The sequence below is a fragment of the Etheostoma spectabile genome, chromosome 3 (assembly GCF_008692095.1).
Source record: "Etheostoma spectabile isolate EspeVRDwgs_2016 chromosome 3, UIUC_Espe_1.0, whole genome shotgun sequence".
Lineage (NCBI taxonomy): Eukaryota > Metazoa > Chordata > Actinopteri > Perciformes > Percidae > Etheostoma > Etheostoma spectabile.
The window spans coordinates 11,380,694-11,395,010 of NC_045735.1; the positions used below are offsets into that span (position 1 = coordinate 11,380,694).

The 14,317-nt window shown below is 40.1% G+C and overlaps 1 protein-coding gene and 1 long non-coding RNA gene across 4 annotated transcripts in view; both read left to right on the forward strand.

The window, feature by feature from the left end:
* The window catches only part of kcnab1a (potassium voltage-gated channel subfamily A regulatory beta subunit 1a), a 113,169-nt gene that overhangs the window by 82,857 nt on the left and 15,995 nt on the right, over positions 1-14,317 (forward strand). For all 3 annotated transcript variants that reach the window (XM_032508468.1, XM_032508474.1, XM_032508478.1), the window contains exon 3: positions 817-854. In XM_032508468.1, coding sequence (XP_032364359.1) covers positions 817-854 — 38 coding nt within the window. The remainder of the gene's footprint in view (positions 1-816; positions 855-14,317) is intronic.
* On the forward strand, positions 11,343-14,173 carry LOC116678749 (uncharacterized). The gene is made up of 3 exons (XR_004329389.1): positions 11,343-11,410; positions 13,064-13,149; positions 14,118-14,173. It is a non-coding gene; the product is annotated as an uncharacterized LOC116678749 (long non-coding RNA).

The following is a 14,317-nucleotide window of genomic DNA, read 5'->3' on the forward strand; positions in this document are numbered from 1 at the left end:
ATATATATATATATAATAAATTGTGTATATATGTACATTTAGGCTTTTTGGCTGATATATTTTACGCGATATTATACTATGTAAGTAAAGTCTGATAAACCTTAGGTACAAAAGTCTGATAAACTTTAAATACAATAACATGGACAATTCATAAAATCAAATATATCAATACAGTATAGTAATGTAATTAATCTTTATGTGGTGAACAATGTCCTTGCTCTGCCACTGCCAAACTCCAAACGCACTGCAATGATGACTGCATCATATTTTGTCAGGCAGCCCAGATTGTTTTGCAACTCCCAGGACTCATAAGCCACGCAGTGTTTAAATGGTTTGCACCAGAGATTGTTTTTTTGTATGAAAAGGTGTTCGTCCCTGTATCTGTCTGGTTTGGTTTTAGATAGCTACAAGCTGTTTTGACACAACTAGCGGATTTAGTATCTCTTCAGTTTGGGTTGGCTTAGCCTTTTTTCTGGGCTTATCAACATTGTTTTCAGGGCAATCAGGAGCATGTATTCACATTTACACATACAAACACATATTACACACAGATAACAATTCATAAGGACAGAGGACACAAGGTCTTCCAAATATTCATGACGGTCACAAAAGGCAAACAGTCACTAGTGAAGTCAGAAAGTGCTAACAGGCGTTTAGAATGAGCTGCAGCTGTGAACAGGACAGATTTTTCTTTTGGGATGTTGACAGTTTCACTCAACTGGTGACACAGCCCAGGGATTAGTATTGTACCAGGATGTCAAACAAACACAAAGAGATGTGTTCTAATGTTGAAATGTCTCTCTCTCTTCCCTGCAGGTACGTGGGTGACATTTGGGGGACAGATAACCGACGAGGTATGAAACACTTTTCCTTAATCTTGCATGTTCATTTAATCCTAATGGACTCTGCTTTCCATTTGATTGGTTTTGTTTTACTGTATATGCAGTAGTGAGGAGTAGTATTCAATGTGTTTTATACACACATGTGTACCTGATGTCATGTAACCCATTGTCCTGTGCTTGAAACACTTTGGTAGGTGTTTGATATCAGAATATATACCTTTGATATTGAAATTTTTTTAACATACAACAAAACCTGAAAATGGAGACTGCAGGCCAAACGAAAGTTGGCTGAACATTTGCCAACCATAGCCAGTCAGATATTTGTGCCTCTTTTGTAATTTCACGAATAAAACACAGCTGTTGTCACAGTTAACTACAGGCTCAATTCACAAAGACTGAGTTGTGGTGATTCAGATCATTTGGACTGACTGACTCAAAGTTAAAGGACAGGAAAAGGGCACACTGAGGGTCAACACATCATGTGTACATGCTCGTACCAGAACCCCCCTTTCCCCTCATGTTGATGCATTCTAACATGCTCTGATGTTGCTGCTGGGGTCTTGGCCTCGGTCCATACACATACGCACACACGCATGTACACACGCATGCATACACGCATACACACATACATACGCACACACTTAGTGACACTAGAGAGTTTAGAGTGACACTTAGGGCGGAAGAGAACAAAGCTTGCCCAGGGGACCCAAAAACAGTACGTTTATGTAACAGTACTATTTTTCTCACCTTAATGCTTTGCGCCATATCAACTCACGTGGTCGCTCAAAGCTTAGCTACCCTCTTCCCTCCAATATTGTGAATGTCCCTAGTTCAATGTCACTGGTATCATTCAGACTTGAACAGCTGAGATTCATAAGGGAAAGGCTGTTTTTAAATGTTACATTGTTGACTCAGTTCTGAAGATAATGTTTAAGCTCACAGTAGAGGAACACAACAGTGGATTATTGCCTTGGATAATAACCAAAAAAGAAGCCAAAGCTGCAGACCAAGGGTCTAAGTGAATTCATTGGAGCGACCACACAGCAGCTACAGTACCATCATCACACACAATGCTGTTGGGTTAAAAAGTCCTCCGCTGTCCTGAATGCCCCCAGTTCAATGTCATTGTCATCAAAAGCACCCTAAATATATTTGATGTCCTCAGCAGAGTTCAGTGTCCCTGACCTCATTAAACAATGCACATCAACTCTGGCACACAAACACACTTACATAAAATCTGTGTCAGTGCTGCACAAATTTGCACACAGCTGTGCACAACACTGACACAAACACACATGCAAAAACTGAACAAAATTGTAATCTTTTCTCTTAGTCCATTTTTATCAATTCTAATATAGCATTTTTAATGAAAGCTTATTAATCGTAACCCATGGATGTCCATGTACAGCATTAGCCAGGAAAACCCTCAATTAGACAGACTATTGGTATTCTACAAAAGGGCTGCAGAGCATCAGGACCAAAATAACCGGGAACTGGGGGAAACTTACGTCAAAAGTACCATCACTTCAAAAGCTCAAGCTCAAGTTTGAGGTTTAGGGGAGTTACGTGCTGTAACTTGGCAATCAGCAGCTCGATCTACTGACTTTTTGGACCCTTGACATCCCCGGGAGGTTGCCAGACAACCACAGTAGATGAAAATGACTATGCCTGATTAGTGAGCTTTAGAAGTGCTGGTCTGTGGATTTAACAATGGACCGTTTGGACTGTTTGCCCCTACTTTCAGTATTTATGCTAGGCCAAGCTAATCACCTGCCGGTTCTACAGTAGCGTTTTGGTAAAGGGGCGCTATGCTGTTTTGGCAATTCCTTCGCTCTTTTATTGCTTTTTGCTCGCAGGTTTCTCCATAGAGCTCCCCTTGTAGCTTCAGAATAGATATTTCACAGCTCCAATGTTTACTTGTGTCTGACTCCTCGCTTGGTCAGTCTTCCTTTTCCTCTGTCTCTGTTCCTCCGACAATGCTTTCCTAGCGTATACTTTCTCACGCTGAAGTTGGCAGCCCCCGGCCCAAAGTTGCAAGGGTGGTTTTTCCATTCACAGGCTCTAATAGGAAGCGAGATGGCCACCAGTCAACCCGAAAAAAAGGTCATATAACCATTCCAATGACTCTAAAGCTGTTCAGTTAAGATAAATTAAGCTACAAAAAAAACCCGGCATAGTTCCTCTTTAAGCGTGCATAGTGAAACTTGTACAGTATCCATTAGGACTGAGTAATGTTTGAAAAATCACCATATATTACCAATAGAGTACTTTAATACCCATCATGTGAATGTAAGAATCTCGGCAGGCTGAACTGCCAACTCTGTCAAATACATCGGGCTCGACACACACCACCACAGACTGTATGGGTTGCAGCTGCTGCGGTAGTGGGCCAAACACACATTGCATTAAATTGAAGAGTGATTGTGGTGATTGGCTAAGAGCAAAACTATACAAATATTATTTTTTTCTAGCTGTGGGTACACCATTTTCAATGCAGGTATGGTTTGACTGGAGAAGTTTTGATACTACTCAGTACTGGGTTATTTCGGTCAAACCTTTAAGGTATTGAGTACCGATATGCAGCCCTGGTCTCCATGTACTCCTCTAATTCTCAGTGAGGAAGTGAATAAGTCACTAATGACGAGTCACAAGTTTCTAACTTAATAATAAGCTTATTAAAGGTGTATATTGTTTATATTTATACCTGCCTTTTACACAGCCATTAGAGGCCACTTAGAAACCCCAATAGTATGTATCATCAAAGTGTTTCACTGCAGTCTTGTCTGGGCCGCAACACATTCCCAGACAGACAGCTTACAAGAGTGATGGTGGGCTGCAAGTTAACATTGCTTACTCATTCAAAAAAGCCAAACATGTATCCATAAATCCTAAAGTGGATTTGAAGAAAGTGTGTATTGTCGATTTTATCTTTTGATGTACTGTAGGGAGTGTGGAAGGGGGGGAGGCAGTGCAGCCATAAAATCATCTCAAGGCTGTGTGGGTAGTATGTGGGAGGCTACCACATCCTTGATGCTGAAAAACATTTTTTCTCATTACATCTGCTCTATGTATGGAAATCAAATTCTCCTGCACCTTTTGTGCCACAGTAAAAAAAAAAAAAAAAATCAAAGATAGAAGCCTCAAGCATAGCCACCCATGTATTTCTGCAACTTTTCAGTGACTCAGTGTTTTTCTGAAGGTGAGGGTAGAAATGTATGTGTTACAGTGTGTGTGTGTGTGTGTTACAGATTGTCTCTGAGGAAGGCCATTAGTCACAATCAGTTCATCCAAAATGGCCAGAAGTCAGAAATCTGTGGAAGTTGCTATGCTTCGTCATCAACACAAACTTCCTGACCTTGTGAATGTCACTATAAGCCCTCCATAACAGTGATTGACCTTTTTTAGTATCTTACAAGACTCATTGGGAATGAGCAATCAGCAAAGGCCGAACAGTCACCCTTTAAAATGCACTCGATCACTCTGGTCTCTGCTGTCTCCTCTGTGACTATCTGCTTGTCTGTGTCTCTTTGTCTGTCTTCATAAAGCTGTCTTCAGCCTGTTCCTTACCTTACCTAACCCTCTAAAAAATGTATTCCCCACTGTGTTTTTCTTAAATCCTTTCTTCTTTTCATGAACTCATCCATTGAGCATTTGCTCCCTTTTTCCATGTACTTTCCATGTACTTTTCAACATTTTCTTTATCCTCCATCAATGTTCTAACCTCTTAGTCTTAAAAATCTCTTAGCCCACCCTTCCTTTGCCTTATTGAAAAATCAGCCTGCAGTGTCCCCAAAAGTTGTGACAGAGATTGTTTCCTACATGTGTACTCAGCAAAGGCCAGAGAAAGAACATGCTGTTCATATTCTTAGGCATCCCTCTTTTTTGAGTCTTTCTCTCCTTAACTGACCCCTACTTTCTTTACCTCTCCATTATCTAGCTCTGTCTTTTCATTCTGCTTGGTTTGCCTTAATGGCAGTCTGTGGCTCTGAGGCTAAATGAGCCATCTATTTACTTTTCTGCCTCACTATCAATTCAACCTTTTCTGAAAGCAGTGGATTTGCATCTGATCTTGGTACTTAAGTAGGAATTAGGGATGAGCGAGTACAGCATTATCTGTATCTGTATCTGTTTACCACATGAATTATCTGTATCCGGATCCGTACTCGTCATATTTAACCCGGAAGTGAGTCGGGTTCTCTTGAAATGTGCGGGGCTTTAACCGGTATGTTATTTAAGCATGCAATTGATATGAGTTGATCAAAAATTGTTATATTTATTGCTGATTTGAAAACTATTAACATGACAGCATCGAGCTTCAGATCAATGGTGTTGTCATGGTAACAAACAAACTCTACAGAATGTTCTGCAACAGTGAATGTAAATGTAATGAACAAGAGTTTTCATACTCATATAACTTTATTTTTTTAACTTTTTATTTTTTATGATCAGTGTGATTTTTTTTTGTTTTTGGTTCTTTTTTATTTTTTTAATTTCTTTAATTTCCACACAAGTGTGTGTGTGTGGGTGTGTGTGTGTGTGTGTGTGTGGTGTGTGTGTGTGTGTGTGTGTGTGTGTGTGTGTGTGTGGTCTGTGTGTGTGTGTCTGTGTGTGTGTACACAGAGGGGCGGGGGGCAGCTGACAGAAAAAAAATCTCCGATGGTAGAGACGCAACGGAGTTGCATTTAAACCAAGCAGCATGTCGTGAACCCCGTTTACCAGAAATCTACCGGTTACTATGTAAGGACTACAAACCAAAGTTAAAAACAACCTGAACTGAAGAAACCCTAAACGTTAACGGAACAGATCCGCAGACCCGATTGACTGACGGAGAGAGAGAGAAGCGCATTTTCTCCATGTTCGTGTGTGTGTGTGTGTGTGTGTGGTGTGTGTGTGTGTGTGTGTGTATGTGTGTGTGTGTGTGTGTGTGTGGTGTGTGTGTGTGTGTGTTTGTGTGTGTGGTGTGTAAGATTGATCCGAGCGGGTTTGTCGGCGGCGGGGCGCTGTGATTATCACAGAACGCTGCGCGGCCAGTTTGAGGAGTTGTATCATCCGAGCACGGATATTGACTCATATTACTCGGATATACTTGTACTCGGCAAAAGTGCTTTATCCGACCGGATACACGTTTCAGCCGAGTACTCGGTCACCCCTAATAGGAATGTTGAGATATACTGGGTATAGTACTAGCTATACTAAACTGGGAAACATTAAAGTTCATTCTTTCACATACCCCACAAGGAAGCAGTCTTTTTGCTTTCACTTTTAAAACCCATTTAATTGATTTGTGATGTGCTTTTACTTTGGTATGTTTTTATTATATCATTTATTCTGTCTTTATTTAATTGTTTTTATCACATATTCTTCTCTGCCGTTGTTTCATTACATCATCTAAATTCTTATATAAAAAGTTACATTGTCTTGCTTTATTCCTGTACTTTCATTGTCCACCAACCACTATCTCTAAGACCCTAATTAATAAAGGCTATTATTATTGTCGTTATTACAGAGGCTTGTACTGTTGCCCAGTCTGTGCTGGATGCAGAGAGAAGGTGGAGAAAGCCTCTCAGAAAAGAGATCATATTTTTTTTTCTTGAAACAACACCCCCACAGTGTGCCACCGCTGAAACAGACAGACAGACAGACAGACAGACGAATTTCATGCACACATGTAAACACAGCACCACGTGTGCAAACACACTATTCTCTCAGCACATGTTCACAAACTCAACTCATGCGTACACATAACTCATAGGGGAGATGATGGCAAATTCAAAGTCCCCATGTAATAAAATGCATCACAGGGAAATTGGATCTCGGTCTGATGATTTATAGTCACCATGTCTGCAAAGATATGGAGGAATTTGCCATATGCCATCACTCTCATACCACACACACACACACACACACACACACCCAACACACACACACACACTTATATAAGCATGAGCATTATTAACTAAGAGGAATGAGATGGCACCACGATACATCATGAAGTTCATTCATTTTTCAGATTTACGTACAAGCTCTGTTTGAGTGTGTGAATTCAGGCACGTTAGTTGAGACCACAGTAGTGTATGTCCTGTAGAGTAGCTGCAGCATATACAACAGCACATCTTTGCAATAGGGCATTGGTGTTGAGCCTTTGTGCTCAACTCACTCTTTGGCTCTGCCATGTCTGCTGCAATGTTAAATAGCATTCCATGAGCCCCACCTCCACCCAGGACAGCCACCTGAGGGCTATCAGGGCTAGCTCGACAAACTAGTTTCCAAAGATATTTGACTGTCCAACAAGCTGTTCTGACTAAATAACTGGAAACTTTAGTTCCACCATGGCAAGGTAGTAACATGATTCAATCCCTGACTTTAGTGTTCCTTGTGAGGAGTGGCGAGGTCAACTCTGTACATATTCTGCTTTCACACAATAATCCATTCCACTTCAGCTGGCTGACTATATACTGAATAGAACAGTGCATTGCATTGGGTGGTAAATTATTTGTGTTCTGCAGAAAGGTTGGGTAAAAACAGAAGACCTGAATTGTGCTTTCCAGAGACAGAAACTAACTGGGTGCTTAACCTCAAAATTATAGCAGCTGTTAATCCCGTTTTAAACCATTCTCATATATTTTAGATGTTTGATGAATTTCTTGATGAATGACACAGTGGCTGTATTCCTGGTTGTGCATTATTCAAGTTGTTTGGTCTACTGTCCCTTTGCTTGCCTCTTGTGGCTATTTGGGAGTTTGACCCCCCCCCCCATGTTGGTCTGTTCTGTTGGATTTAATGAAGTCACTGTCTTGATTGTCGTGTGTATATATGAATCTTACAGTTACAAGACTCATGCTCTGAGGAAGATCTCAGCTGAAATGTGTCAGCAATGAAATTTTATTAAACATGTTGTTTGTGTCGTGACCTCTTGCCAGGTTGCAGAGCAGTTAATGACTATTGCCTACGAGAGTGAGTCAACCGTTTCGACACGCTGAGGTCTACGCAGGCGGCAGGTGGTGGTCGAGCAAACCTGATTGCAGTTTGGTTGATCTCATAACAACCTATTCATATTTGGTGTAGTCGGTGCAGATATGTGGCGTGTCTCCACAAGTGTTTTAAATCATTTGTGTTTAGCTGGAAGGTTTCATACATGCGAGTCTTGCATGTTCCACCATTTATTGAACCATAAACAAGTGTCGCAATTTACAATTATTCATGACCTTAGAAAAGGTTTCACATGCCATATATTTGAGACGGGATGGGTAAATTCACTTGGACGAAATGAGAATCACTGCTGTTAATGTGATGCTGGAATTATTATTATTGATTATTATGTTATTGTGGCTCTTTGCTGGAGGTAACTGAGCCTGCGCCTTTGGATAATGTTTGAATATGAAGGGAAAACGTAAAATATTAATATTCATGCAGAATCTTAGGTTAATCTTTAGGACTTTAGGAATGTTTTGGATTTTTGTGTTAGAACAAGTGCATACAGCTTTGAAAGGCTTACACTGTGACCTCATTTGCAGAATCAGATATTTATTATTCTTAAAACAGTCTGAGTCTGATGCAAACATGACGAAAATCCGCAGAACACCTTTCTAGCTTATCTAAGCATGATCACAGCAATGAAAGATTTTCATTATTGTCTGGCATTCACAAGTTTACATTTTGGAAAAATACAGTGAAAATAAGAAAATGATCAACTAATCTTTTAACTGTCTTCTTTTAACCTCTTAGGACCACTAAGGAGTGTTTTTCTTTAGCTGTAACGTAATTTACTCGAATAGATTAATAAATAACAAAACACAAATCATATCAAACAAATTATCACTTTCAGATGACACTTTGTTTAAAAAGTTTTTAGACTTTTTGAGTGCACCATTCACTGCCTGTTTATGAACAAAGTGGTTTGCCTTCTTTTCAATGCACAGGGGAGTTTTTTTTTTAGTTTGTTGACAATAAATTTTGGAGTTGATATGTTAGAGGGAGTGTTCATAATTCACACTCCAAACTAATAATGCCACCTCATTTGTATTGCCTTGCAGCTGAAATCATTCTCGGAAACATTATCAAGAAGAATGCTGGAGGTAATGAGGACTCAATATGTGTTATTGCTTCATCACTTTTGTTGCGAGAGGAAAGATGAGAAGGACGTGTTGCAATTGCAAGGGGCGCAAGTAGTGTGTGTGAGGCATGTATGAAAGACAAAGAGGATCGGAATGAGTCAGGAATCATGCATCCATGATGGCACCAGATTGTAACAAAAGAACTAAGAGAATGGACAATTCATTTTGTATCACTCTCTGCTCCATCTTTCTCTGCACTTTTTCAGGCGATCCAGTTTGTGATTACAACTAAACTATACTGGGAGGAAAGTAAGTAAGAAACTCTCTGTTGTCATTTCCATGCCTGATGACAGGTCAGAGACACAATGAGTAGGATTTCCGTAAAAAAACAATGTAAGAAAAATAATCCCTCTCAATCATCACTACTGACCCACTAGAAGTGCATGGCAATGTCTGCATCTGCAGAGACCGTTCAGACATGGCGGTGTCAACCTCTATAAAACCGTACAGCGTGGTGACAGATCTTAGCATGCTCCAAGAGAGAGCTACGACAATGGCGGACCAGCACCAACAAAATGCAAATACTGTAAGCGAGGCGAAACGCCAGGCAGACAAAAAGCGGTTCCAAAACTAGTTAATCTGACTTTTACCCGCTGACGAGCACCGTAGCCCTCATTCAGCCGGAAGGAGAGCCAATTTTGTTGTTCACAAACTGCAACCAAAAAGAATCTGACTCATTCTGCCTTAGTTTTATTTTATTGGGAAGTCTCATTTAGATCAAGATCTGTTACAAGACAGACCAAGAACAAATCACATACAATACATACAACACATAAGACGAATCTGCTACAATTCAGGGAATTGTGGACTGGCAGGCAGACCATTTTATTATCCAAAAAAACGAGGAAACAGAAGAACAGGAACCAAGAATAAATAGAGAACAGGCTGGGAAACACACAGCACGCTGACGCAGACATGCTACAATCAACTCACTAGAACAAACACAAATGATCTGACAAAGGACAAGGGGAAACAAAGACTAAATACAGAGGGAACAAGGCAGGTGACCACAGGACTGGAAACAGTGAGAAACATCAGGCAATCGCAAGGGCGGGAAAATGCAGGAAGTAAAACTAGACAAGACAGCACATAAACCAGACTATCACAATAAAACAGGAATAGAACATAATACAAAACAAGACCAAAAATTAACAATCATAAGGAGACAGAACCAAAATACCAGAACAGAACAAAACAAAGCAAAATACCGAAACCATAACAAAATCAGTCATCACCCACAGTCACAATAATCAAACATTCACTATAGTCATCATATCACAGTCAGAGGAGAGTGTTGCTAAAAGTATTTCAGTCCCACAATGACAATAAACTAGTTCTCAAATCTCTTGATAAGATCAAATCATCCCACATATATCCTAAAAAATTACACAAATTATTTTCCTTATATTTCTTGTTACATTCAGCATGTAGTTTATGTAGCTCTATTTCAAATACAAAAATAGTTAGCCTCCCAACACTACACGTTTTCTCTGTAACAACCTGAGACACATCATGTCACATACTTTAACCACTTTAATGACCAACTGATAACCAATTACTTAGCTAAATCTGGAAAGAGAGATAGAAGAGACTCAAAAGAGAGACTCACTCACTCACCACTCACTCACTCACTCACTCACTCACTCACTCCCTTCCTCCCTCCTTTGCGGAGACTGTCCAACTGGGTCTGGTGTAAGGGTAAGTATTCCTAAGCATTCCATCAAGCCCTTCCACCTCTCTCCTCCACATTTAAATGCATTACAAGGCTGAACGATTGAAACACCAGAAATTTCTGATAATATGGAAACTATTTGAATGCACTGACAGCCATAAACACAGCACATAAATGGTTCATATAGCCACTCATAATGTCTATTCAGTCATTTAATTGTTACATGACACTTTGCAGAAGTAGGTGACAAGAGCACATAAAACTAACTCTTTTTCAGCTGTGGGATAAAAGTACACATCCAGTAAAACTGGCCCGAAACCCAAAAATGAATGAATAAATGAAAAGATTGACAGTGTAGCTTATCACTGGTTTGTTTGTCCCATCGAGCGGAGACGGAAAGAGGACTGTCCAGGAAACACATTTTGAAGGCAAGGCATGCAAACACACCACTGACACACCACACACACGCACACGCACACACACACACACGCACAACACACACACACACACACACACACACACCAACACACACACACACCACCAACACAAAACAAAGATGAACAAAACAACTTAAGATGTTTAGTTTTTCTCTCTCAACAAACCCCTAATGCATGTTCTTTTTCCACTATACAGTGCTTCATGTGTCAATTCAATCAACCTCCACTATCTCAACCTTTGCATCCCTCTGTCTCTCAGGTCTAAAAGGCTCTCTACAAGGATGCAGTTGGAATATGTAGATGTAGTTTTTGCCAACCGCCCTGACAGCAACACTCCCATGGAGGGTAAGTCAGCCAATCAACATTCAATTTTCAACCTAAGAAACCAATCCCAGCGAGTGTCATTAAGATTTGAGCAACAGGTAGTGATGCTTCTCAGTGTTTACTAGATTTGTTTGCTTCTCTATCATTTGTCCTCAGAGTGTCAGAGTTAATTTTGTTTGTTTTGGCGCTTATGATTTGGGATACTGCCCTTGCTGTTTTGCGCAGAATACTTTTACAGTTTTTGTTAGGTTTTGAGTGACTTGATCGTGATGTCTCTAAAGTTTGCTCAGTTTAAGATGGTTACACTTATGAAGATTAGACTCTTGAACAATACATTTTTTATATCCAAATAGACTGTTTAAATACTGTAGATTTCAGTGTGTGTTCATGTCTTGCAAATATCACCAGTTTTTCAACTTTCAGGATTGATGTGGATTTTGTTAGGGGACTGGTGACAGCAGTTGATGATGGAGTATTCACTGGCTAGAGGGCATATATGTCCTTGTAGAGAAATTAGAGGGTCAGAAAATACCAAAGTAATAATCCCCCCATGTCTTGGCTTGAAACACAATGTTTGAATGTTTTATCCTCCGTGTGTTAGATGAAAGACAGATTAACTGGTGGTGTTAAAGTTGTTTTGCGTCTCTGTTCTAATGAACTAGATGTCTAAGTGATCTTCAGTAAAGATGGGCAGGCAGTCCTATATAATTCATTACCAAGAAGTTGCTTATTGACCTGCATTACAATGTATTGGTTCTCATAGACATCATAAATTGATTGTGTACTATTGGATTCTACAGGTAAAGCCCATTAATTGTGGCTTTTCACTCAAACTTAATTAGTGCTCACAACTAACAATTAGGAAGTGCATGTTAATTAGTTATTTTATTTGCACTTGTTTTTATAGAATGTATGTCCTTCAGTGGGACTTTTAAAATGTTGCAATTTAGCTCAACATGACTTTCTAGAAAACTTTAATTATTAAATTGTGAATAAGGTTTATGTTTAACTTTGATATGACAGTTTGATATGATTGCTAGTGTGAAAGCTCATTAAACTTAAGCATATTGCCAGGAATTATGTCTAGAAAACGATAATGTGGAAGCTCTGTTTTCATAATTTAGTGTTGCAGTGTAAGATATGATACACACCTTGATTTTATACTTTGTTCTTGCTCTTTATGGATTTCTACTGTCCTGCAAACTCAAGCCTACTTTTGCCCACCATCTGCCCTCACTGTTCATTTCCTATTTAATTCCTTTTACATCTATTGCTTCCTCAAACTTGTTTTGCACTCCATCTTCTTCTCTCTCTCTTTTATAAATATGTAAATTATCTTTAGCAAATTGAAGAGAATACGAAAAGTCAAGTTTCTTGATTATCATTGTTGTTTTACCCTTGAAATACAAGAGTCCTGCCACAGTCTTCAAAGAATAGGGAAACATGCTGAAACATGTTTTTGTCTTTGACACAACAAGGTTTTCCCTTTGTGGCTCTTTGGAGTCTCAGGAACATTTTCTTGAATACATTTTGAACGTGTTATTTTTGGTACAGAACTGAATGTGGTGAGAGGAGCATGTAACTGTCTGCGATGTACAGGGTGGAATCAATCAATAAATGTTTCCTGTTAATCCAACTGACTGATGCGATGTGGGCATGTGTATTTTTCTACAGAGATTGTTCGGGCCATGACCTATGTCATCAACCAAGGCATGGCAATGTACTGGGGGACGTCTCGGTGGACGGCCATGGAGATTATGGTAAGCAGCACGGAGCTTTTAGGAGCGTACAGGTTTTCTCAGGCCCAGTGGTTTCCTCCACTGTTTCCTCTTCCTGTCTACTTCTCCCGTTCACCTCTCGCTACATTAATTTATATGGGGGGTATGAGCCACAGCAGAGGGTAATGAAATGACACATGCCTAAAGTGACATTCAAGGACCTAACATATCTCTCCCCCTCTCCCTCGCTTCTGAGAACAGCGCAGTGTTGACATCTCTCTCTCTGTATCACGCAAAGTGGAGCAGATACCTTTGTAGACACAAGCCCAGATGAAAGCTGTGTAATTTAGATAGCATCAATAATGAAGGGGAGGGGGGGGGTGAAATGTGTCTTGTCAGTGTACGTGACAAGGCAGCAGTACAGTACACACATATACACACGCTGTACATGCACACACGGGCTCAAGCCCATTTCATGGGTTCAGCACAGAAGGGCAACTGTATTTGTAAGTGAAGATTGCATCGACATTATCCTTGGTTACGCTGAGTAGATTCCCTCCTCTTTCACAGCAGGAGACCTACCAAAATAAAAGTGTGGGGAGTTTGAAAAAGTAACAAGCCCAACATATTTATGTGTGTTTCCTCTGGCATGTGTTCTTGAAGGACAATGGAATCCAGATAAGACGAATAGAAGTAAATTTGAATATGGTGCCTCGGAGACTTGTGGAATGGATGTGTTGGATGTACTTACTGTGAGCCCTGCATTTGAATTTGTGCCCCGCTCCCACAAGCTGATTAACACCCTCCCACTCTTTCTTGAATTAACTATGCCCAACTATGGCTCCTAACTTCTTCTCTTGCCTAATATGATCCCTTTTATTCTATTTATTCTCACCAAAAAGAAAACAAGTGCGTTCCTGCAGCATTACATTAACACTACATGAAAGGATGATGCTGCAGTGAGATCCAACATCATATCCATTCATTCTCGCCCCTTTGTTAATCTCTAGGAGGCATATTCGGTGGCAAGACAGTTTAATCTGATCCCTCCAGTGTGTGAGCGGCAGAGTATCATCTTTTCCAGAGGGAGAAAGTAGAAGTGCAACTGCCTGAACTTTACCACAAGATAGGCAAGTATTCCTTGTGTGTGTAATCATGCCAATTTATAATGTTCTGGTGTCAGGACAAGGTAGCAAAAACGTCGGTCAGA